Raw genomic sequence first — 26,641 nt, 5'->3', positions numbered from 1 at the left:
CCCTCTGAGCATTCTCGATCAGCCAACCGTCATGGGTATGGGGGGAGTAAAATTCAACTTCGGTGGGGACCTAAATGGAACGGTGGTGGATTGGTCACCTGTTATGCTCACCGCCCACATTTTGTTTCTAATGGTGTAAATGGAAAGGAAACTCGGAAGGGGTGTACAACAGGCGGCCAATCAGCTACTGGCTATTTTGGGCTCCCTGCAAAGTTGAATTTTACCCACCATATTTCCATTTCCATTTGAAATCAATCGAGAAGACAATCAGGCCGCTTCTGTAACGAGCGATCGATGAGCAACAACAATGGCCAGCAAATTGATAATCTACCCCAGTGACTTTCCAACACAATAAGCGTGAAATTGTTCTTCAATGGTAGTGGGAAATGGCCAATACCGAATCGGCAGCCCGTTTTACACAGCTCGCCTGATGTTATTTTCCATCGAAGTCAAGTTATTTCAAAGAAAAGGAGTCAGACGGGGCATATAACGGCCACTCCACTACCACCCATTTTGCAAATACGACCAAAGTTGAAAGTTCTGCCCAATGGTGGTGAAACATTTCTCGATGAGACAATGTAATGAATTGCTTAAGATTTCTTTCTTCAGAGAAACATTACCGTTTAACCACCTTTGGTCTTGGTGCTGTTTTCACATTTGTGTAAATACGCTTTGGCGAGTAACATTCACCTTTGGCTGGGGTGCTAAGCGGGCTCTAGCGGATGGGAGTTTATTTTAATTTCCTAGCCAAAGCTTCCTCAGAGGGCTTTCTGATCCGGGAATGTGTCACCACTACGAGGACCCCGATAGCAGTAGCTCCTATAGTAACCTATTAGCTTTCGGCATTCACCAGCGGGATAGCGATCTCTTCACCTGCAAACTTTGAAGCCTAATCATGGTAGGTGCAGCATGAATGGTCAACTGCCAGCCTCATAAGTTGCAAAGAAATCACCATGAGAGAAGTCCCTTGCCTCCCAAATAAAACAGCTTGGACGGCATTTGCAAGAGCAAGTCCATAATTATCAACACTAGAATGGGAAATGAAGCATCTTGAACGAGTAGAGCGTCTCAGTAGATGACTCACACCATTAGTTACCAAAAGACTCACTGACATAATAAGCCATGTCCAAGAGGTAAGGAGAATTGGCTGAAGGGGGGTAACTTTGACTTTGGAGGATAGGTTTAAGATAATTGGGACAAGAACCAGAGGTGACCATGAGAAGGCTTTTTTTAATGCAGCGAGTTGTTATGATCTGGAATGCACTACCTGAAAGGGTGGTGGAAGCAGATTCAATAGTAACCTTCAAAGGGGAATTGGATACATACTTGAAAAGGAACAATTTACAGAGCTATGGGGAATGAACGGGAGAGTGGTTCTAATTGGATAGCTTTTGCAAAGAGCCGGCACAGTCATAATGGGTTGAATGGCCTTCTGCTGTGCTGTAAGATTCTGTGATTCTATAAAAAGCAATTTGTTAGCTGTGAAACGCTTATGGATGTCCAGGGGACGTGAAAGGCGCCATATAAATGCACGCTTTTCCTTCCTTTCCAATGTCGCCATTTATTACATACAAAATAATGCATAATGATGAACTAACAACGTTTTTACATATTTGCATTTTTATCAATCCCTCTTGCATTCTTTCAGTGCGCAAGTATTCCATTATGCAGTTATAGACATCACAGAATAGATTTCATTTTTAAGTGTGCATTGTGTTACAATCAAAGTATTATTACCACTGTATTTTATAATTAGAAGACCGTTCAGATTGTCTTGGTAACTATTTTACCCATAATATGTTTCTTTGTATTTTTTTCTTTCTCCAGCAAGATAATGTAACATTTAGGGGCAAAAATACAGAGAAGCAGGCCAAAGCTGGAGGCCAAAATAGCAAATATTTCTACAGCAACAGTATATTTTCCAGGGGAGCTTATATAAGCTGGAATAAAAGTTATCCAAACTGCACAAAAGATAAGCATGCTAAAAGTTATGTGTTTGGCTTCATTGAAATTATCTGGAAGATGTCGAGCTAGAAATGCAACAGCAAAGCACACACATGCCAGAAATGCAATGTAACCGAGTACACAGTAAAAGGCTATTGCTGACCCTATGTCGCATTCAAAAATGATTATGTCCTTAAAATAATCACTGTTTTTCATAGGATAAGGTGGCGATGTAATTAGCCATATAATACACATTACACATTGTACAAGTGTAAGGAGAAAAACAGTAAGGCGTTGTTGTGTTGGTCCAAACCACTTCATCAAGTTATTATTGGGAAGAGTTGCATTAAATGCCATCACCACAACAATTGTTTTTCCCAAAACACAAGAAATACAAAGAACAAAAATAATACCAAATGCTGTGTGACGTAATGGGCAAGACCAGACCGAGGGTTCACCAATGAATGTTACTGAGCACAGATAACACAGGATTAATGCAAAAAGAAGAAGGAAGCTTAATTCAGAGTTGTTAGCTTTAACAATGGGCGTATCTCTGTAAACATAGAATAAAGCAAGTACACTTGTCGTTAAGCAGACTCCGAGCAATGCCAGTGTCACCAGAATCATTCCCATAATTTCTCCAAAGGAAAGAAATTCAATTTCCTTCAGTATGCATCGGTCTTGTTGTTCATTGGGTCGATATTCCATGGGACATTCAATGCAATCTATTGAATCTAAAAAGACGTAAGTTTAAATTATTAGAAAAAGTGAATCTGCAAAAAAATAAATGTGCACGAAACATTTTATACAAGAGTTTGCTCTTACCAGTGGAGTTGCTAATTTCACCGTAAGGACATTGTATGCAATCAAAACAACAAATCGGTTGTCCTTTCCTTCCTGCTTTTCTTGTTCCATGTGGACAGCTTTCAGAGCACACTGCTTTTGGAACCTTGTTATAAGGAATGGAAGCAAGGGTTCTTAGCTCGTCATAACTGTCTCAAAACTACTTTTAGTATTGATAATTTTGTTGAAGTTTTCCAACAAGATACACCAATAATTATTACTCAACAAAAAATGATATTGCCTTCTGACGGAACTGCTCTTTCCCCATAGCCCTGCATTTTATACTTCTCAATTATGTATCCACTGCCCGTTTGAAAGTTTCTATTCAACCTGCTTCCACCACTCTTTCAGGCAGTATATTCCAGATCATGACAACTCGCTGCGTAAAGTAAATTCTCCTTTTGTCCCCTCTGGTGCTTTTGCCAATTATCTTAAAATTGTCCTAATGCATCAGATGATCTTTGCTGGGAAATCAGTGAGGCTTACCAATGTTCCCTGTTAAAAAAAAACTGTTATTCAAATAGATATCAGAAGTACCAGTAACCAAAGTTATGGCTTACAAACTAACTTGCAGCCAGGGTCGTCGGGGAGGAAGGAAGGACGGAAGAAAGCAAAAAGAAAGAAAATGAAGACTTGCATTTATAGAGCATCATGCTAGAAAAGTGTGAAAGCGCATTACATACAAGGAATTGCTTTTGAATTGAAATGATTGTTGTGGGAAACTCCGGCAGACATTTAAGAGACAGTGTGGTTTGGCAAATCGCAATGAAACCAATAACCATACTCAATGCAAGAAGTATAGTGAATAAGGCAGATGAGCTGAGGGCACAGATAGACATGTGGAAGCATGATATCCTAGCTATTACTGAAACATGGCTTAAACGGGGCAGGAATGGCAGATCAACGTTTCTGGTTACATGGTTTTCAGACGAGATAGAGAGGAGGATAAAAAGGAGGGGGTGGCAATATTGGTTAAGGAAACAATTATGGCTGGAGGAGGGATGATATGTTCGAAGGATTATCAAATGAGGCCATATGAGTTGAGCTAAAGAACAAAAAAGGGGCAGTCACACTGCTGGGAGTGTACTGTAGACCCCCAAACAGTCGGAGGGCGATAGAAGAGCAAATATTTAAGCAAATTTCTGAGAAGTGCAAAAACAATAGGGCAGTAATAGTAGGGAATTTCAACTACCCTAATTTTAACTGGGATACAATCAGTGTAAAAGTTATAGAGGGCACAGAGTTCTTAATTTGCATTCAGGATTTTTTTTTAGCTAGTACGTGGCAAGCCCAACAAAAGTGGGGGGTGGGCGGCAGATCTGGATTTAGTTTTAGGGAATGAAGCTGGGCAGGTGGAAGGAGTATCAGTGGGAGGATATTTTGGTGGTAGTGATCATAATTCAGTAAGATTTAGCATAGTTATGGAAATAACTATGCTAAAAATAGAACAGGAGCAAAAGTTCTAAATTAGGGAAAGGGCAATTTTAATAAGCTGAGAAGTGATTTAGCAAAAGTGGACTGGAAACAGCTACCTGAAGGTAAATCAGTGTCAGGGCAGTGGGAGGCATTCAAGGGGGAGATTCAAGGGGTTCAGAGTAAACATGTTCCCACAAAGAAAAAGGGTGGGATTGCCAAATCTAGAGCCCCCTGGATCACAAGGAGCATACAGGGTAAGATAAGGCAAAAAAGGGAAGCTTATGTCAGACACGGAGAGTTCAATACTGCAGAAAACATAGAGGAGTATAGAAAGTGCAGGGGTGAAATTAAAAAGGAAATTAGGAAAGCAAAGAGAGGGCATGAAAAAATACTGGCAAGTACAATTAAGGAAAACCCAAAAATGTTTTATAAATACATTAGAAAGCAAGAGGAGAACTAAGGAAAGAGTAGGGCCCATTAGAGACCAGAAAGCTAACCTATGTGTGGAAACAGAAGATGTGGGTATGGTTCTTAATGAATACTTTGCATCTGTCTTCAAAAAAGGGGGGATGTTGCAGAGATTGTAGTTAAGGAGGAGTGTGAAATGTTGGATGGGATAAACATAGTGAGAGAGGAAGTACTAAGGGGTTTAGCATCTTTGAAAGTAGATAAATCGCCAGACCCGGATGAAATGAGATGGACATATTTTTGGACTCTAGGGGAATCAAGGGATATGAGGATCGGGTGGGAAAATGGAGCTGAGGTCAGAGATCAGCAATGATCTGATTGAATGGCGGAGCAGGCTCAAGGGGGCGTATGGCCTATTCCTGCAACAATTTCTTATGTTCTTATGTTCCAACGTTGTACTGTTGTTTAAAAAAGGAGAAAAGCATAGACCTAGTAATTACAGGCCAGTCAGTCTAACCTCAGTGATAGGCAAATTATTGGAATCAATTCTGAGGGACAGTATAAACGATCACTTAGAAAGTCATGGATAAATCAAGGACAGTCAACATGGATTTGTCAAGGGAAGGTCGTGTCTGACTAACTTGATAGAATTTATGAGGAGGTAACAAGGAGGGTCGATGAGGGTAATGCATTTGATGTTGTCTACAGGGATTTTAGCAAGACTTTTGACAAGGTCCAACATGGCAGACTGGTCAACTAAGTAAAAGCCGTGGGAGCCAAGGAAAAGTGGCAAATTCGATCCAAAATTGGCTCAGTGGCAGGAAGCAAAGGGTAATGGTCGACGGGTGTTTTTGTGACTGGAAGACTGTTTCCAGTGGAGTTCCGCAGGGCTCAGTACTAGGTCCCCTGCATTTTGTGGTATATATTAATGATTTAGACTTAAATGTAGGGGGCATGATTAAGCAGTTTAAAGATGATACAATAATTGGCCGAGTGGTTGACAGTGATGAGGAAAGCTGTAGACGGCAGGAAGATATCAATGGACTGGTCAGGTGGGCAGAAAAGGGGCAAATGGAATTCAATCCAGAGAAATTTGAGGTAATGCATTTGGGGAGGGCAAACAAGGCAAGGGAATACACAATACATGGGAGGATACTGAGAGGTGTACAGGAAGAGAGGACCTTGGAGTGCAAGTCCACTGATCCCTGAAGATAGCAGGGCAGGTAGATAAGGTGGTTAAAACGGCATATGGGATAATTTCCTTTATTAATGGAAGCATAGAATATAAGAGCAAGGTGGTTATGCTATAACTGTATAAAACACTAGTTAGGCCACAGCTTCAGTACGGCATACAGTTCTGGTCACCACATTACAGGAAAGATGTGATTGCACTAGAGAGAGTACAGAGGAGATTTACGAGGATATTGCCAGAACTGGAGAATTTTAGCTATGAGGAAAGATTGGATAGGCTGGGGTCGTTTTCTTTGGAACAGAGGAGGCTGAGGGGTAATTTAATTGAGGTGTATAAAATTATGCAGGGACTCGTTAGAGTGGACAGGAAGGATCTATTTCATTTAGCAGGGAGGTCAATAACCAGGGAGCATGGGTTTAAAGTAATTGGTAGAAGGATTGAAGGAGAGGAAATCAAATTTACTCAGAGGGTGTTAGTTGTCTGGAACTCACTACCTGAAAGGGTGGTATAGGCAGAAACCCTCATCACATTTAAAAAGTACTTGGATGTGCACCTGAAGTGCCGTAACCTCCAAGGCTACGGACCAAGTGCTGGAAAGTGGGATTACGCTGAGTAGCTCTATGTCGATCGGCACAGACACGATGGGCCGAATGGCCTCTATCCGTGCCGTAAATTTTCTATGTTTCTATATTTTCAATTTATTTTTAGCCTCAACCAAAGCAAAATATTGTGGATGCTAGAAATCTGAAATAAAAACAGAAAATGCGAGAAATACTCAGCAAGTTAGGCAACTTCTGTTAATCTGTTGGTTGAGGGAGGAATGTTGGAAAAGGACTGGAAGAACACATTTCACTTCTTATAAAGGTGTCACGAATAGCTAACATCCACCTGAACCACAGAACAGTCAAAAGCCCCTCGGCTTAACTTCAGTCACGGACAATGCAACATTCCCTCTGCATTGCAGTGGTGACGTCGCCCTGTACTATGCCCTAATGTAGATTTAGGCCGAGAATATCTGACTTATAGGCGCGAATAAGGACTACACGTGGTTTAGCAGGAAGCACGCTTCCTTCTGGGACGAGATTTATCCCTGAGGGAACAAAGTATACATACCTTTTCAGAAAAACGGAAACTGTAATTATGTTTGTTTTGTAGTTTGCTTTGGAGACTGTAACCGATTGTCACGCGCGTTAGACACACGCCTGACTCCAAAACAATTGTGTATTTCAAATAATTTCTATTTTTGACCTGAAATCGCGTTTTTACGTTTTCCTATCTGCCCCGGTAGCAGGTTTCTTCGTAATATCGACCTGACACTTGGATAAGAAAATTGTATTCTGGAAGAGTTCCATCTGCAACTCTTCAATGGTCAGAAGGAAGCCCACCTTATTGAACTGTCCTTCTACACATAGAAGCCTTACCGTAACTTGACCTCCACTCCAGATAATTTTCTCTTCGTTGATCACAAATTCTTTTCCTGATGGTCCAGCTCCATCATAATACCCAACATTGACAACATCGACACCACCAAAGGCATTTGGTTGCCAGTTTACAATGTCGTATGTTGCGACCGGGTCCCCATTTCTGTCAAAATAGACCTTTTCACCAATCTTGGTAACGAAATTAACCTTTTTCATATAATGCAGAACCTTTCAAAAAATAGAAAAGATGGAAAATGCAAATTAAAACGTTGTTTTATTGATTCAATATAGGCCTTCACTCAGCTAGAAACCCCGTGATCTAGGTAATATTTATGTCAATGATTTATTCGTTTTAATGACTCAATTGTTATTAAATGATACATGCACTTACCTGCCATGGTTCAAAACTTGAAATATTTGCACAACTGTTATTGAAAAATGGTCCCTTGCCATTTTCACACGAGATCATATTGTGAAGTGCATGGGCGATAGCATACGTCGCTTTATATACATTGTAAGTAACCCTGTACTGAGAAACATCAGTAAATGCATTGTGTACTGACTGCAGATTTTCCCTTCCTGTACATTCTTTAAGCTGCGAATAAATTTTCACTTGATCTGTTTTATTATCCGTTTTTCTTAGGGTACAACCAAAGGTTGTCTCCCAAAACTCTTTCATTAAAATGTTTCCCGGATATTGAGAAGGGTGGATTTGCATTAAAAAATCTCTCAACCCTGATATATCTACTTTGCGAATTGCAATCCCAATTGTACCAGAAAGGAATCGGTTACTTTCTTCAGCTGTGAGCATTGACGTAGCGGCCCAGGCTTCGCTCCCTATCCATTGTATGTCAGTGAAATTCTGTCGAACAATTTCTTTCACTAAAATATCCATATCTGATTGCGCGAGAAAGGCCAGGACAACTTTTGTCGATGATGCCTTCATGATCTCCAAAGTTTGAAGTACCTTCTCCTCCGAGTAAGTTGCGTGAAAAGACTCAGAGAAAGCTATGCAGACACCCAGTTCTTCTATCGCTTCTGTGAAAGCTTGCATTCCAAAGTTGCCATAGTCATCGTCACTTTTAATCGTCCCGATCCATTTCCATCCAAAATGTTTCACAAGCTGTGCTAAAGCCCTCGCCTGAAAGTAGTCGCTCGGTATTGTTCTGAAAAATGACGGGTATTGAATTCTGTTACTCAAGCATGCACAGGTGGAAAAGTAGCTGACCTGTGGAATATTAAAATTGAAAAATATAAGCAAATCATTTTTCAATGGTAATTTCCAACAGTTGACAAACAATTAATGTTAAATCGCGCTTTACGCAATTCCAACTTAGTTTAGCATTCGATTTATCTTTATTTCTTCACTATTTTATTTTTTCCATTTTGCAGCGCGAATTGAATCAGACAACAGGGTTGATTCCGCTGTTGAACGCGCCTGTTATCGAAGGGCTCCTGGCAAGGAAATTAAATCCGGAAATCAGTCACTGTGGACCCGTGTTGTCCCAGAGGTTTCCCCAGCTGATTTGGCCTCACGCCGGGAACACCCGGCCGTGGAATCAGCCTTAAAAGTGCAAACAAGTCCCACCAATATAACACAGAAAGGATATACCTAATATGATTTATTTCCAAAAAAACTCTGTAAATTTCTAAAGTCTAACCATCGTCTGAAAGAATAAACTACGTAAATTGATGGTGTTCTGTTGTACCTTTAGAGTATTTTTAGTGGTCGCACAAATACAGCAAATAATAATTAATACAAATAAAATGGTGGGTACACTTCTCATCATAAATTTATCAAAACAGCTGATAACATTGTACAACCATTAGCTCAATTAAATATTAAAGGTAACAATTTACATTTTTGCCTATATTCGTTGCAATGACTTTAACTGCTATTTTAGAGAGACTATAAGCGAAAGAGCAACATAATTTGCATCACCCATCAAGCTGCGATACGTTCACTGTCCTGCACTAAAGTGAACGTTTACGTTACAGATAAGGAATGCATTCGGATTTGTATCAAATAGTTTATTAGAACAAACAATGGTTAAAGATTTCCCTTGGAGGATTCTAATTATGTGGAACGAATTGGAAGTAGACAATCATATTAGTCCTCAGTTTTTTGTTACTTTATTTCAGTTATGATATATCCATTCAATAACTTACCATTGGAATCCTGAAAGGACCGATTAAACTCGCTATCGCCAAAGACTGCGAAGAGCCAGAGTCACCCACAATTGCAGTCACCGTAGAGGATCTCTTGCAGTTTAAATCTGAAGGTGTTCCTTCCCGTCTGTTCATGAATTCAACGGCTGCTTTGAGAGATAACGGCGGCATGGTACATGCATCATAAATCCGATAACCCAGTGTGACGTTGGGAAGTAGCTTTGGGTCCTTGTTTATTTCTTCAATGGCAAAGATCATCGCCAACACAAAGCGAAAAGCTCGGAACCAAAAGCTGTGGAAGACGTATCGCTGGGTTAGAAAACATAGATATCTATATGCATTGTTTTAGCTTTCGTAGATGTGATATTGATATCTCTAAAGATTCTGAACTAGTATTATGACTTCTTGGTTGAGATGAGGCGGTGTTTAGGAATAGGATTACATTTGGAAACAACGAATTGAAGTATTATTCACTAATCTTCAACACGATATTGTAATTCATACCGTTAAAATGTAGTATCAATATGGTATATCATCTGTTTGTAAGCCTAGAACGAAAAGGGTTATGTTTTCATTTTACGTTTAAGTAATGATGATTTCAACCATTTTTTTGGTGTTTACTCTCCAAATATTGAGATTAAGCTGGGTGGCTCATTTTCGCTTGCCGAATGGCCTACATAGAGTGGATAGGAAGGACCTATTTCCCTTAGCAGAGGTCAATAACCAGGGGGCACAGATTTAAAGTAATTGGTAGAAGGATTAGAGGGGAGCTGAGGAAAAATATTTTCACCCAGAGAGTGGTGGGGGTCTGGAACTCACTGCCTGAAAGGGTGATAGAGGCAGAAACCCTCAACTCATTTAAAAAATAACTGGATATGCACCTGAAGTGCCGTCACCTACAAGACTACGGACCAAGTGCAGGAAAGTGGGATTAGGCTGGCTGGCTCATTTTCGGCCGGCGCGGACACGAAAGGCCGAATGGCCTCCTTCTGTGCGGTAAATTTTCTATGATTCTAATACGCCTTCAAGAGTTTCAAGTGAAAGATGCGGAAATCATTTTTTGTAGATTGCTAAAAAAAATAGAGACTGTTTCATATAATTAGTCTTTTTCAAGTATGATATTGGCATTCCCGGGTTATTTTAAGGAACGAAAATAGTTATTCGAAAGTTCTGAATTCGCTATACCAAGACAGAACGCTGTTAGATTAAACAATGCTAGGGATTACATAAATATTCAGCAAATATACTGTAGCATTTTCTCTTCTGCATTAGAATAGTTTAATATACCGATGAATTATTTATGATCAATTATTGGATCCGGTCATCGGTCTTGAATTTGGTCCAGATGCGTGTAGTTACCAATGAGTGCAGTTACCAAATCAGCTAGTTATCGATTTTTAATCTATCACTGACATTGTGCATTTTACCGCTGTTGGTTGGGTTCTAAACGAAAGATCCTGATGTTCAATATTGGCATGAACACTGAAAACTCCACCAAGAACGACGTCTCCATCCTTAGACATTCCTGCCAAATCACCCATCCCCCAGCGTGTGCAAGTTGGTCCATCCGTCAAACGCACAGGAAAAAATCCAGCTAATAATAAACACCAGAGAAAACCGTGATACATCCTTAAAAGCTAAAGTAACAGCAGTGATTCCAAATTCACTTTAGATACTGCGAGTGACACTTATAACTGCGGTTGTTTGTCTGAAATTTGATGGAAATGTTCAGAAAGTTTAAACAAATTAGTAAGAAACCCCAAAAGGAAACAAGTCATGACTTGAACCAGCCCTGGGCAAGAAAGCAAAACGAGTAGGCAACACATTTTAATCACACTGTCACCGGTGGATACAGTAATATGTAAACGTTGTTTCATTATTTTTAATGGTAATATGAGACAATCGAGGTAACTCTCAGCTTGGCTTCAATGGAAAGGAATATCGAGCCTGGTGTAGGGAGGCCTATCACACACCGCCAGTTTTACGTCAACGTGGAAATCGAAATTTACCCCCAATGAGCCCACTGACATTCTAAATCTGCTGCATGGATCTGAACGTTTCTGGACGGCGTACATTTTTAATTTGCCGCCGGGCATAAAACTGGCGTTGAGCGGCGCACTGGCGGCACGCTATTGTCTGACAAGGAAGGTTTGGCAGTAGTGCAGTCATTTTGGGTTTATAAAATGACGTTACTGTTCAATAATTTAACAATCATGAAAACCCTAGGGGCTACAATTCAACTTCAGTATGGCCGCAAAACGGGAGGTAGCACATCCCATGCTGCTTATACATCCCACCCCATTTTAACTTCCATTGAAGCCAGTTCCTGACCGGAATGGCAGTACACATGGAGGGGGGAGCGTTCGTGTCCCAGGCTCCGCCCACTTCTCCCTTAAAATCGGAACCGGGCCCCTGATACTCCGATTTGCAGCGGTAGGCCTCTGTGAAAGTTAGAGCAGGCCGACTGGGGTTAACGGGTGGTAAGGCGACCAAACCTTGCCTACCTGTTAACGCTCATTTTCCATCGGGCCTTCATGCCTTTAAAAGCTGTGGAATAGTATCTCCTGCATGTGCACAATCAGCAGAAGTAATGTTGAAGCTGCGATGCTAGACCCTTTTCACTGACCTAGAAGAGTTAATTTTGCATATTTTTTGTGGCTTTCTTTGTATTGCGCCCTTGTTCTCACATAGTTTCGTTGTTTTGGATCTTTCAATTGTGGCCTGTTTTTGGTTAAAGTTTGTTTTTCTCCCCTAGTATTCATGTTAGATTACCTGAGCTAGGCACAAGCACTCTGGGAATTGCATGGACATTCCTTTGCATCTAGGGAGGATGAGGAGGAATTTTACAGCTGACTGTAAAGGCACCGCTTGCCTGTCCAGTGAGAAACAAGTACTGGCGGGATATTATGTATAAGCCACGTTCTTTCAGGCATGTCAACATCTTGGTGTACCTCTCCAATTTTCAAATGCCCTCTTCTGTTAGCGTTTCCTTCACCTGAAATATTAAAAACTATTGATAAAATGCTGAGGCTGTTAAATATTTGCAACTGACCACTGTGCTTCCTACAACAAGATTATAAGGGCATGCAGCTTGCGAATAAATAAGTAGTAAGAGAGTTTCTAATGGTACACCACTTCCAACCCATCTCCAATTTGAGCAATACCCATTTACCCTAACTCTGTGTTATCTGTCTGTCAACCAACATCTGTGCATACTGTGACATGTCCGCTTACACATATGCCTAAAATTTTCGTTAAGCATAAGAGGAAGTGCTGCAGCATGGATACAATATTGGAGTCAAGCTTAGCTCAGTCATAGCACACTCACCTCTGAGTCAGATTGCTGTGCATTCAAGCCACACTGCAAAGATGTGAGCATATAATCCAGGATGGCATTTTAGTGCAGTACTGATGGAGCACTGCATTCTCAAGTGGGCGTAAAATATCCCAAGTCACTAATCAAAGATGGCCAGGGAGCTCTTCCGATTTTCTGGCCAAGATTTATCCCTCAACCAGTACCACAGACAACAGTTTATTTGGTTATTTATCTCATTGCTGTTTGCGGGACATTGCTATGGCAAATTGGCTGTCACATTTCCCTACATTACAACAGTGGCAACATTCAAAAGTACGCCTTCTAGCTGTGATGCACTTGGAGACAGCCTGAGGTCGTGAAAGGCGCTATATAAATGCAAGTTCTTTCTTTGTGAGACACTTCACATATTGCCTTCTGAAAACCTATAAGCACTGCCATTTGATATTTGCATGGGGATTCTCTCGGTTGACTGCTATAACTTCGCTGGAAGGTGGGTAGAAACCCAATATATGTGGTTTATTTCAATCATCTGTCAAAGTTGTGGTGCTTGATTAGGACAAGCCCCAAGAAAATTCCCAGTGTACATCTACTGCTTTCCTGTTATTTATCCAGTTAGTCACTGCTTCAAAAACTTCATTAAAGTTGTCAAACCCCATTAAATGTTGACTCAATTTATCTCAAATTAAGGATCTTATGATATGACATTTAACTTTAGCCGGGATGCAAAAACGGGATCGACCACCCGTTATACACCCTGAATGGTTTTCCTTTGCATTGAAGTCAATGGAAAGGGAAATTGTACAGGGTGTATAATGTGGTCATTGCGATACCTCCCATTTTGTGTCCCTGCCGAAGGGAATTTCAACCCTTAAGGGGCATTGGACAGGACTGTTCCAAGTGCTGTCCTACAGTGGTGGAGAACGGGTCATAAACCATTTATGGTATTGGTTAGTCACTTTGATTCCTCCCCCTGAGTTTGTCGCCAAGATTCAGAGCAAGCTCGTCAACTTCTTTTAGGACAAAAAGGACTGGGTCACTGCTGCAGTTCTGAATCTCCTGCTTAGGGAGAGCGGTCAGGCACAGGTGTGTGTCCATAACCAAGTTGCGACTTTCTGCCTAGATGGTACGTGCTGGTGGCTTATTTCTTCCACCAGCTGCATGACCTCAAATTACAATATGCAGCTACTATTCGTTAAATTGCCGGCCATCCATGTTTCCTTGCAGGAGATGCCTGTCTTTTACCAGGATCTAATCTGGTTGTCTCCAGCTGGAGCTCTCCCTTATCAGGGGCAGCAGCCATCCTATGGGAGCCGTTGCTCAGGAATCCACACCTCTGCATGGTCGGCTTCGGTGACACATGGCAGATGGAGAGGAGGGCCCAGGCTGCCAAGGTGATCAGAGTCAGGGACATCCTGGTCGGTGGAGAAATGGGCTGGATGTCGCCAGAGACATTGGCAGAATGGATTTCCTGGCAATACATCCGGCCCACGGCCAATGCCATTAAGGCGCTAAAAGTCACACTCAGCCCTGGCTCCACTAGTTGTGTCTAGGAGGCTCGAGCATGTGGAGCACCTGACCAAGTTGGCCTCGGTTCAGATGGAATTTCTCCTTGGCACCAGGCCCCGGTACCTCCCTTGGGAGCCTGCACCTCACAACTTGAGTTGTCTCTTAGAAATTCACTCTGTGCCATTTCACGGAGGGGCTTCCTGTACAGGCTGCTCCTGCACACTCTTCATTTCCTCACCCTCATCTTCCGTCCAGACATGCCTTGGTGTGCCATCTTGCCATCCGGCAGAGGCGCGGGTCCCTATTGGAGGGCTCGCTGCACATCTTGGGTGGAGAGTGTTGCATGGAGCGGTCCCAACAGACCATTTTCTAAGCCATTTCATGGACTCCCAGGCCACCTGTACCTTTTGTGGCCTGGATGAGTCTGTTTTTCACGTTTATATGGAGTGTTTGAGGTTGCAGCCCCTGTTGCATCATTTGAAGTGGCTGCTCCTCAATTTCTGGCTGCACTTTAGTCCCACACTCCTGATCTTTGGCCACCCAGTACGGAGGGGGGCGGGCAAGTCGGAGGACCTCCTCATTGATCTGCTCCTGGGCCTGCCAAGGTTACCACCCACAGGACCAGGTTGAAAGCGGCCCCTGTGGTTGGTCGCTCTGGCTGCCTGCCTCTCGTCCACGGCTTTCTCTGCATCCAGAGAAGGAGCATGTGGTGTCTGCCGGTGCGCTTGAGGCCTTTTGCGCCTGATGGGCACTGCAGGGACTGGAGCGCATGGTCGATAGGGACAATAATATTCTCATTAAACTAATAAGTTTCCTTTTCCTTTTGTATGTGTCCTGTGTTAATTGTTTGTGCCACCTCTAAAAAGGAGGCACTTTTGTTAGTTTTCTTTTATTTAGTTTGATAACACTGGGACAACCAAGTGTCACCTTACAGGTTCACTCAAAGAGACCCACTTGCGGGCTTCTGTCAGCGCTCAGCCAGCCGAAATTTATGAGGCCGAAGTGATGAAGCTGCGTCAGGAATGCCTGTTTGGCGTCTGCAGCTAGCCTGCCAAGTTCAAATTAGGCCAGGGCCTCAAAATTGCGACAGCTTCTTCACTGCCCGAACAGGTGGTCAGCTAACCAAAAGTCAAAATCGATACCTTCCTAATTCTGCAGCCCGCGTGCACTGCTGGAGAGTGGTCCATAGCAAAACTGATTGTAATGGAGTCGATTTCCTCTTCAATACAGGAAAGTAAGAATGTCACAAGGGATAAACTTTATAGATAAATCGGGAACAAACTACTTACGACGTTCGTGGAAGCGCATTCACCAGTAACTTTCAAAAGGGAATTGGATCAATACTCAAAGGGGATAAAATTGCAGGGCTATGAGGATAGAGCTGGTGAGAGGGATTAATTGGATAGCTCCTTCAAAGAGCCAGTACGATGGGCTGAATGGCCTCCTTCTGTGCTGTACGATTCTGTGATTTCCATCCATTAATTTTAATGGACAGAAAATCAACAATAACAACTTTCACCTTTATTGTAATAAAACATCCCAAGGTGCATCGCAAGAGCTTAAAGGTACAAAAACAAACCGTGAGCCAAAGAAGGAGACATTAGGACAGGTGATAAAAAGTTTGTTCAAAGAAGGAGGTTTTAAGGAGCGTCCTAAAGGGAGAAGAGAAAGATGGAGAGGTTTAGGGAGGAAATTCCAGAGCTTAGGGCCTATGCTCATCAGGACGTCTTTGAACAAGCTTTTGGTCACCTGTCCTAATGTCTCCTTTGGCTTGGTGTCAATTTTTTTTATCTGATTCTCCTCCTGTGAAGTGCCTTGGGATGTTTTGCTAAGTTAAAGGTGTTATACAAATCCAAGCTGTTAGGGCCTAAATCGTGAGCATCTTGTGCCCGATTTCGCCGCAAGACATTCTGTCACAGAAACTTCCTAGCTCTGGAGCTGATGAGGTAAACTAACCTTTGTACATCCGTCAATAAGGACTCTGCGCCTCCATCAATGCAGAAGTGTCAGCCTCGATTAACTGCAAAAATCCTGCAATGGGGCTTGGATATCTGTTATGTGCTTCAAAGATGCAAGGAGCATGGAGTCGTGAATAACCCAATACTGTACGTGTCAGATTACCTGTTGCACTCTAGCCTGTGAGTTCAATGCCCACTCCACCTTGCGCACATAATTTAGGCCGAAATTTCAGTGTAACAGGAGGGGGGGGGGAAGTACTATATTGTCAGAGAAGTAATCTTTAAGTCCATACGCTAAATCAAGGAGACCCCCGTCTTTTTCAGGTGAGCCCTAAAAAGTCCCGTGGCAAGAATCCAAAGAGAGCAGAGTAGTTCTCCTAGTGTGATGGTCAACATTTGTCCCTCATCCAACATTACAAATAAAAAGCAGATTATCTGGTCATTTATTTCAGATCCGTTTCTCCGACCTTGCTGTGCGCAAATTTGTCGCAGCGTTTACCTACATAACAGCAGTGACTACACTTCAAAATTACTAATTGGCCGTGCAGTTTTCAGACATCCTGGGGCGTGAAGGCATTATTTAAATGCTATTTCTATTTTTTTTAATCTTAAAGATAATGCTTCTGGCAGCATTTCTTTTATTAAGAAGCCAAGAGCTTTTATTTTTTCTGGGTAGACGGAGCAGGTGATGAAAACAATCCAGTTGTGGATTGTTAGCCTTCAACATAGATAAAATGAAGTTTAAACCAGTTCTCATCTTCCATTCACATTGATTTCAGTATCTAATACAAATTTAGCAGGCAAGTTGAGGGGTACGCCTATAACGAAAAGTCCCATGATATATCTAATCTTCAATGGTGAAAATTTGCTGCGAGTCTCTGCAGCCCCTAGGGACGATAATATAATTCCTACACTTACGACCATAGCTACTGACCTGGCCACAGAATGATCTGAAAACAACAACGACAACTTGCACTTATATAACGCCTTTAATGTAGTAAAACGTCCCACATGAGTGTTATGAAACATAATTTGACACTGGGCCACATAAGGAGCTAGTAAGGCAGGTGACTAAAAGCTTGGTCAAAGAGGTAGGCTTGAAGGAGGATCTTAAAGGAGGAGAGAGAGGTGGACAGGAGGAGAGGTTTCGGGAGGGAATTCCATAGCTTAGGGCCTCGGCAGCTGAAGGCACAGCTGCCAATGGTGCAGCGATTAAAACCGGGGTTGCGCAAGAGGCCAGATCTCATCCTAATGACATCCATACTCAGCTGTTGAAGCCTCTGTCTTGTAATGTCACTGACATTTTATTGGCCCGTCAAGTTCACTTTTTATTCGGGACAAGGCTACTTCCTATGAAGTAAATGTGTGTTCCTGCCATGGTAAGTCAACAAGTAAGCTTCAGGTACACTAAAGCTTTGGTATTCATGCTGAGCACCGTCTGCTGCACATCTACATGAGGGTAGAAATTCGTCTTGGGGTTTGGGGGGGGGCGGATAGTGCAAAATAGGGGTTATACTATCGGCCACACATTGTAGGCCATGCCCGATATTCGGCTCCATTGCCATCAATCAAACACAATACGAGGCGGAGCATATAACAGGCAGCCCACGCCATTCCACCTGTTTAGCCTGCTGTACAGCACAGAAGAAGGTCATTCGGCCAAACGTGCCAATGTCGGCTCTTTGAAAGAGCTATCCAATTAGTCCCACTCCCCTCCTCTTTCCCCATAGTCCTGTCACTTTTTCCCCCAAAGTATTTATCCAATTCCCTTTTGAAAGTTTTTATTGAACCTGCTTCCACCACCCTTCCAGATCATAACAACTCACTGCTTAAAAAAATGTTTCCTCATGTCGCCTCTGGTTCTTTTGCCAATCACCTCAAATCTGCTTCCTTTCATTACCAATCCCTCTGCCACTAGACTCAATGGGGGAAAAAATGGATAAGGGCCGTTTTTGTGCGTGGGTAGCATGATGTGCTAGTACCCCACACCCGATGGCCCCTACTCAGGCAGTATGTGAACTTCGTGCTGCCAGCTAATTATCATGATAGCTCCATGCAGCCAGCTCTACCCCGTGCTGCTGAGAGGCAGCACGGAGAATGAGGAAGTTGGAAATGGGGCATGTTCAGCACACATCATCAGCAGCCTGCACCTCTTAAAGGTGCAGGTGAACATTTTAAATGGCAGGTACTCAGTTCACTAGGATGGCTACGAGGATGGCAGGACCGGCGTGAGAGAGGGCTCTATGCTTCTCCGATGATGCACTTTAGGCCCTGGTGGAAAGGGTGGATGAAAGGAGGGCCAACATGTAATGGTTGGGTGGCAGGAGACTCTCCAGACTTCAACTCCACAGGCATTGATAGGCTGTGGCGCAGGAATTCAATGTCAAGAGCATGGCACCATGCACATGGGTGCAGTGCCGAAAGAAGTTCAATGATCTGACACGAATGGTCAAGGCGAGTGAATGCAAGTGTCAAGTGGCACATCCTACCTTCTGCACCACTGCTCCAAGCATGACACCCCCCATCACCCACCCACCAACAAACACTGCCCATCCATACGCAATGCTGCACTTAACATGCTGCATCTCACCCGCACATATTACCACACTTGCAGGCCACACAATCACCACTCACAGGACACACATACACGGGCAGCTATTCGACCACGACAGGTACATCACCCACACACCTTGCAGAATAATCACTGACATACTGTTCTCTGTCTTGCAGGAGAAGGTGGCCTATAACAGCCTACAGCAGGAGAGACCTGAGGGTGGATGGGGATGATTACACGTCCTCAGCCCATAGAGGAGACATTGTTTTGAATCATTGGGTGGACTGTCGCTGCAGCCATGACAACATGCCACGCTGGAGCTACCAATGAAGGGGGTCTCTGCATATCTAATACTCCTTCTCCTTTCCCACATCTCCCTCCTCCCATAATCTTTTCAGACTCACATGCTTCAGATGCAGTCAACATGCATGTCTTACTTGCTCCCCTCCCTGATCCACAATTCAATCTGTTTCCCTTTGTCATTGCAGATACCCATCAACTTGAGGCGATACTTTGAGGAGGAGGAGGACGAGGAGGAGGAGGAGGAGGGGGACACTGAAGCCACACCATCACTTGATCTGACATTTGCTTCCACCAGCTCTGAGACTGACACTGCATGTCCTTTAGAGGCTAATTTAGAGGAGGGATCTGAATGTGATGAGTCACCATGCACAAGTGCACAGGAGCCGGAGCAGGGGGAGCGGATACCACAGGTGCCAGCTCGCCAGAGAGCGAGATCACTCAATAGTCAGATGAGGACTTCGATGGGCCAGGCTACAGGAGACGGCTGATGGGCATACACCAACAAATGCTCGGGGCACTGGAAAGCCTGCCAGAAAGCCTGCGCATAATGAGAAGGGGCATGGAGGAGTCCGGCTCCAACTTGGCACAGGGCTCTGCGCAGAGCTTGGAGCCCATCATTTCCAATATGGAATGAGTGGTCCCCTCCATCAGCACACCTGTGGAACCCACCATGATGCAGCGTCTGATGGCCGATGTCGTAGCTTTCATTGCAACACAAAACAATGTTATCAAAGGTCTGCAAGCTACAGTTGCTGCTCAGACTGCTGCAATGGAAGCTCAGACTGCTGCTATTGTGACTCTGGGGACCACTGTGGAACGGGGCTTCCAGGGCGTCACAGCACTCCAGCTTGGTCAGACTTGCTCATAAAATTTAACTCTTTTTAACATCTTCCAGTTCTGATGAAAGGTCTTCGACCTGAAATGATAACTCTGTTTCTTTCTCCACAGATGCTGTCTGACTTGCTGAGCTTCTCCAGCATTTTCTGTTTTTTATTACAGCACTCCAGCAATCCGTTCTCCAGCTGATCACCAGGATTGCTGAGGCACTGCCCCAGGAGAGTGGCAGTGGCGCCATTGCGATCAGACCAATGCTCCGAGCATGGTGTGCGCCCATCAGCCATCTCCTGTAGCCTGGTCCATCGAAGTCCTCATCTGACTCCTCTGCAGCAGAACTAGTGAACGACCTCGCCCTCTCTCAGGATAACAGCATTCCTGCTCCCAACCTTGCCACTCCATCTGAAGCCGGGCACTCCAAGGTCATCTGCACGCTCCTCCTTTGAAGACCAGCAGCCTCCCACCACCCATGCTCCAGCCACTGGGGAAGCACCATGTAGGAGCACTAGGATAAGTAAAGGCACACGAAAAACAGGCACTAAGGGAATGCACAAGGGTGAATAGTTCCGTTCTGTTTGCATAATTTCATTTATACATTGATAAATGTGACTTTGAATTTGCATTTGGTGGTGGTTTTTATTTGTGCGATGAGCTAAGGGTGAAACTAATGTGCAATCAGATGGAGGGCAATTTGATTGTCTCGTGGAAGCGGAAAGGAGGGGAGTGTAGGACTGTTGGTAAGTTGAGGGATGCAGTTGACATTATTGATAGCGGGCACGGATCAGGCGAGCATGCAGAGCCCTTGCAGACAAGGCATGTGTTCCCTGTTGCACCCTTTCAACTTCCTCCACTTCCTCTTCCGGCTCCTCCCCTTCCTCCTCCTCCTCCTCAGCCTCTTCATCCTCCTCTTCCTCGGCCTCTTCCTCCTCAGCCTCCTCCTTCTCCCCCTCTGGCTCAGGGTCTTCTCCAATCATTGGTGGCAAAGGCTGGTCCCTCATGATGGTGAGGTTGTGCAGCATGCAGCAGACCACCATGAATCTGCCCACCCGCTCAGTGGAGTACTGCAGGGCTCCTCCAGACTGGTCCAGGCAGCAGAAGCGTTGTTTGAGGAGGCCTATGGTGTGCTCCATGATGTTGCGTGTGGCAGCATGGGTCTCATTATAGGTCTGCTGTGCACGTGTGCATGGGTTCCTCACCAGAATCATGAGCCACGGCATGAGGGGATGGCCCTTGTGACCCAATATCCAGCATTTGACTTGCTGAGCCAGGTAAAAGATAGCTGGCACATTGGACTGCCGCATGATGAAGGTGTTGTGACTGCTGCCAGGGTAGTGGGCATCGATCTCCATGATTTAATGCATGTGTTCACACATCAGCTGCACGTTGAGGGAGTGGAAGCCCTTTCAGTCGACAAAGATGGCCGAGTTGATATGTGGGGCATGCAGGGCAATGTACATACAGTCAATTGCACCCTGCACCATCGGGAAGCCAGCAATGCTAGCGAACCACCGTGCTCGCTTGTTCTGCTTATCTCTGTCAAGAGGGAAGGTGATGAACCTGTTCCTCATCTGGTACAGTGCATCTGTGACCTCCCTTATGCAGCAGTGCACTGCACACTGCGAGATGTCGTGCATGTCACCAGCAGAGTCCTAAAATGATACTGAGCCATAGAAATTCAGTGCCACGGTGACCTTCACAGCCACAGGTGATGCTATCCTTGCACTGCTCTAAGGCTGCAGTTGTGGCTGCACAAGTTGACAGATCTCGGTCACGGCTTCCTTGGTGAACCTCAGGCATCACATGCAATCCTCCTCGGGTCATGTTAAAGTAAGAGAATTGGTCCAGGAAGGCCTTAATTGGATAGGACCACCTACTCAGTGCCTTGCAACTCCTCGCCCTCCCTCTCCTCGCAGCTTGACCTGCTATGTGTGGCCTCTCTGCATGCTCCCAGTTGTGCTCAATGCCCAGCAGGAGCCCTAGCAGACCACCCATGGTTGCCATGCATGTTGTTCAACCACGGATGTAACTTTCCGAACCATAAGGCAGTACCTGCCAAAGCACTCTAAAATGTAATTTAGGAACTCTCAGTAAGTATAGAGAGCTTCAAAAAAACACTTTCTACTCCACTAGCAGCTAGAAGCAATAATCCAGCAATTAACTTGCAACACCTGCATGGTTCCTTTAAATAGCGCTGGTGATGGGCCCTCCAGGCACTCTAAGACAGATGGTCGGGGTTAAGACTGTGCATTGAGTTGATCATTAAGGTCCAAAATGGTGCCTATCATTTTAAATCGGCATTGCACACTGTGCACATTTTCTCCCTAATTTACTTTGTTCTGGCATTCGGTATTTGCGCATGTGCTAACTCCTATACCAAGATGGCTTCTGGCACATGTCACGCTGGAAACGTGCGTGCGCAGCCAAGTCACCATCTTCGATGTTGGGAGAGGCCAAAACGACGGGTACCATACAGCCCAATTTAGCACCGAGTTTCTCCTTGTTTACTCTATCAAAACTGTTCATGATATTGAACACCTCTATCAAATTTCCCCTTAAACATTTCTGTTGGAAGGAGAACAACCCCAGCTTCTCCAGTCTCTCCACATAACTGCAGTTCCTCATCCCCAGTACCATTCTAGTGAATCTCTTCTGAACCCTCTCTAAGACCTTGACATCCTTCCGAAAGTGTGGTGCACAGAATTGAACACAATACTTCAGCTGAGGCATAACCAGTGTTTTATAAAGGTTTAGCATAACTTCCTTGCTTTCATGCTCTATGTCTCTATTAATAAAGCCCAGGATCCCATATGCTTTTCAACAGCCTTCTTAACTGGTCCTGCCACCTTCAAAGATTTGTGTGCATTCACTCCCAGGTCTCCCTGTTCCTGTACCCCTTTTAAAATTGTACCAATTAGTTTATATTGTTTCTCCTCATTCTTCCTTCTAAAATGTATCACTTCACACTTCTCTGTGTTAAATTTCATCGCCATGTGTCTGCCCATTTCAGCAATCTGCCTGTGTTCTCCTGAACTCTGTTACTATCCTCCACATTGTTTACTACATTCCCAAGTTTTTTGACATCTGTAAACTTTGAATTATATCCTCTATACCCAATTCCAGGTTGTTAATATATATATCACAAAGAGCAGTGCTCCTAATACCTACCCCTGGGGTACAGCACTGAATATTTCCCTCCAGTTTGAAAAAAATAATTCACCACAATTCTCTGCTTTCTGTCCCCTAGCCAGTTTTGTATCCACACTGCCACTGTCCCTTTAATCCCATGGGCTGTAATTTTGCTTACAGGTCTATTATGTGCTACTTTATCAAATGCCTTTTGAAAGTGCATGCACACAACATCAACCGCACTACCCTCATCAACCCTCTCCATTACTTTATCAAAGAACTCAATCAAGTTGGTCAATCACGATTTCCCTTTAACAAATCTGTGCTGGCTTTCATTTGTTCGGCAATACTCCAAAAGTTTCTCCACCAATGCCATTAGTCAGACTGGCCCATAATTGCAGGGTTTATCCTTCGCCCCTTTTTTGAACAAAGGCTTAACATTTGCAATCCTCCAGTCCTCTGGCACTGCCCCCATACCTAAGGAGGATTGGAAGGCTGTGGTAGCACCTCCACAATTTCTACCCTTCTCTCAGTAACCTAGGATGATTCCCAACTGGATCGGGTAACTTTTCTACTTTGAGTACTGCTTACCTTTTAAGTACCTCCTCTTTATTTTTATCCTATCCAATATCGCTCCTACCTCCTCCTCTGCTACACTGGCAGCATCCTCTTCTCTAGTGAAGACCAATGTGAAGTATTTATTTAGTATCTCAGCCATACCTTCTGCCTCCACAAGAAGATCCCATTTTTGTCCCCAATCGTCCCCACCCTTCCTATGAGTGCCCTTTTACTGTTTATATGTTCATAAAATACTTTCGGGTTCCCTTTTATATTAGCGGCTAATCTAGTCTCACACTCTCTCTTTGTCCCTCATTCCTTTTCAGATCTCTTCTGTACTTCCTGTATTTAGCTTGGTTACGGCCCAAATGGAATAACTACCCCAAAGAGTCAATTTGGCTCAGCAGCCAAGTTCCGATCTAAGGCTGCAGCGCGTTAAAGTCTAGCGGGGGGAGTGTTCTTCCGGTAGGTCATCTCGCCGAGCTTTGAGCTTGAAGCAGGTACGGTAAAATTCCAGCTTAATGTTAAGTAACATTTTAAAATGTCTAAAGCATCAGTCGGATCTCTTGGGAACGTTTAAAACGGCCAATGGAATATTTCAGTTCTCTCTAAAAACCTGCCAACTCATTAATTGCACGAGTCCAAGGAGGAATGGACACCGCTTCTTTGTGACTAACCTCAGTGCGGTTTACAGAACGGCGCAGTTGGTAGGGTTCCATTTGCCCATCAAACACCACAGATGTTGATCGGTTGCTGCGTAATTTCTACATGGTTCAGTGAGTGTTGCGAATGCGGATAAATAAAATACATGGTTAAAAACATTTGGGGTAGATCTTGACTTTGTGCAATAGTGTAAAAAGATCAGCCATGATCTAATTGAATGGCGGAACAGGCTGGATGGGTCGAGCGGCCTGCTCCTCTTGCTATGTTCATAAAATGGATGATAGCGACAGCTCCCCAATGGATATAAAAATGGGGAGAGATGTAAAACGGGCTGCCGACTGGCTATCACCCCTTTTACACTATCGCACAAAGCAAGATCTACCGCATGTTTTTTCTTTTACTCACTCATTTGTTTAGTGCATCACTTTTCTGGCTTGCATTTTTTAATGCCCGAGTTGCAAAAGAATGCAAGGAAATAAAATTCCTATGTCAAATATCTTTATTTGATTCGCATCAAAATGTAGCTTCGCTAGTAAGACTGATTGATGTTTTTATTTGGTACCCGATTTACGCTTAAAGAATCGTAGGTCCACTCTGAAACATGTCCAATATAACTTGGGGCATGAAGCCACGAACCTAATTAAACTATTTTCTTAAATATTAATCTGAACAAGTGATAAAAGGATATTAATCTGTACATTGTGCCAAATGATGACAAATGACTAATTTTACGAATTCGCGCTCAGGTGCGAAACCTGGCCCTTGGGGAGCTCGGTGTGGGAAAACTGCCCCCGCTGACATTAACAATTGTTGGTTTCGCATCTGGTTCCTTTGCGTGAAACAGACTGTAGGGATATGTCGGTATCTTTTGGGAAATTGTCGGCAACTTGTTTAAGGTTTATGGAAATTCAGATCTATTTCAGGTAAACGCACTCATTTGACAGTGGTATGCAACAGTATAAAAAGCCCAGAGGCAGCACTTCGTCTAACTTCGGTTAATCTCAACGTTAGTAATGTATCGACAGTTGATGTGGGTGTTTTCATTATTTGCTCTTTTTCCGATGTGGTCCACGTATGAAGCAACCTGTGAACGCTGGGGGACGGATGATATGTTGGACTTGTCTAAAGATGGAGATATCATCCTTGGCGGGGTTTTCCGAGTGCACGCCAAAGTGAATCATCGGGACCATTCATTCAAAATCCAACCGAGAACGGTAAAATGCACAAAGTCAGTGGGAGCTTCCATTTAATTTAAAATGTTGTATTTCAATTGTAATTTTTTTTACTAAGGAGTTTTCAGGCCCTAAAGGCTTCAGTAGGCGCGCAGTTGGTTTTGTGCTAAAGGCAGGTTTCGAAGTCGAAGTAATTTAAGGTCAATAAATATTGATTATAAATATTAAACTTTAAATTAAGTTGTCCACATTTTTACTGACACGACTCCTGGGTTAATCGAAGAGGGTTTAGGTGTTGTCTGATCCCTAAATACTGCTTCTTTCCAGTGCTTCCTATAGCGCTCTGTGTAATTACCAAAGTCGATCTAGAATCGGTGATTATATGTTTAAGATCTCAGCAATGCTAATAGAACCATAGAACCATAGAAAAGATACAGCACAGAAGGGGCCATTCGGCCCATCGTGTTCGCACCGGCTCGAAGAACAGCCAGGTGCCCATTCTAATCCCACCTTCCAGCACCCGGTCTGTAGCCCTGCAGCTTACAGCACTTTAGGTGCAGGTCCAGGTACTTTGTAAAAGAGTTGAGGGTTCCTGCCTTTACCAGCTAATCTGTGAAGCAACAACAAAAATATTACCATTTCAATCTTAAACCCAAAGATATAGTTCCACATCTTTTGTTTGCCATTTTTTCATTCCATGTCTGTGCGTGCACGGTGCGTGCAATGTATTTTTGTTTCTGTATGATATATTTGCCAGTCTCCTTCCATCATGTTACAACACGTGTGACTCACATGTACTATGATTGTTCCGCGTTATCGATTTGGAGAGATTTTGTTGCACCATTTGCTATGTTTTTTCTGTGCCATCAACTGAGAGAAATTCACGTAGGGCAGATTCCGCGGTCGACTTTCAATGGAACTTTTTGAGACGTCTTTCCGCGCCCAGAGCGCCCGGCCGCGGAGTCCAAACGGATGTTTCGAAACGCTAGTTTGTGTTTCTCACTTCTGAGCTCGTCAGGCCGCGATTTCCCTCTCCATTAAAACCAATGGGGGAAGAGGGAAATCGCTGATTGGCGATTAGCAAGTGTTGGAAACTCCCGAATAATGAACTCTGGTGGTTCAAAATGTAGAACCGACGTCAATATTATCATCTGTAAAATAAAAACAAATGTTCCGCAGATATTTATTTCTTTTATAAACTTAAAAAACATGTATTTCCCACAGATTCTGGTTCAGATTTTTTCGTTTCGTACTGACG

At 43.6% G+C, this 26,641-nt stretch overlaps 1 protein-coding gene across 1 annotated transcript; it reads right to left on the bottom strand.

Moving 5' to 3' along the window:
* Positions 1–1,764: 1,764 nt before the first annotated feature.
* On the bottom strand, positions 1,765–10,934 carry LOC137330993 (extracellular calcium-sensing receptor-like). The gene is made up of 6 exons (XM_067994570.1): positions 10,807–10,934; positions 9,394–9,685; positions 7,616–8,452; positions 7,225–7,452; positions 2,770–2,893; positions 1,765–2,678 (listed from the first exon to the last, which is right to left on the bottom strand). The coding sequence occupies exons 1-6, from the start codon at positions 10,932–10,934 to the stop codon at positions 1,765–1,767; spliced, it is 2,523 nt and encodes an 840-aa protein (XP_067850671.1).
* Positions 10,935–26,641: the final 15,707 nt, after the last annotated feature.

This window comes from Heptranchias perlo, chromosome 13, assembly GCF_035084215.1.
Source record: "Heptranchias perlo isolate sHepPer1 chromosome 13, sHepPer1.hap1, whole genome shotgun sequence".
Taxonomy (NCBI): Eukaryota; Metazoa; Chordata; class Chondrichthyes; order Hexanchiformes; family Hexanchidae; genus Heptranchias; species Heptranchias perlo.
The sequence above is the reverse complement of the archived record's forward strand: the minus strand, read 5'-3'. Positions and strand labels throughout refer to the sequence as shown.

Excerpts from the sequence above, each read along its gene's own strand:
- LOC137330993 (XM_067994570.1), bottom strand. The coding sequence starts at position 10,934 with ATGGGTGATTTGGCAGGAATGTCTAAGGATGGAGACGTCGTTCTTGGT. Across the intron at positions 8,453-9,393 it reads GTCCTTTCAGGATTCCAATG|GTCAGCTACTTTTCCACCTG; the intron begins GTAAGTTATTGA and ends AATATTCCACAG. Across the intron at positions 2,894-7,224 it reads GGAGTGGAGGTCAAGTTACG|GTTCCAAAAGCAGTGTGCTC; the intron begins GTAAGGCTTCTA and ends CCTTATAACAAG.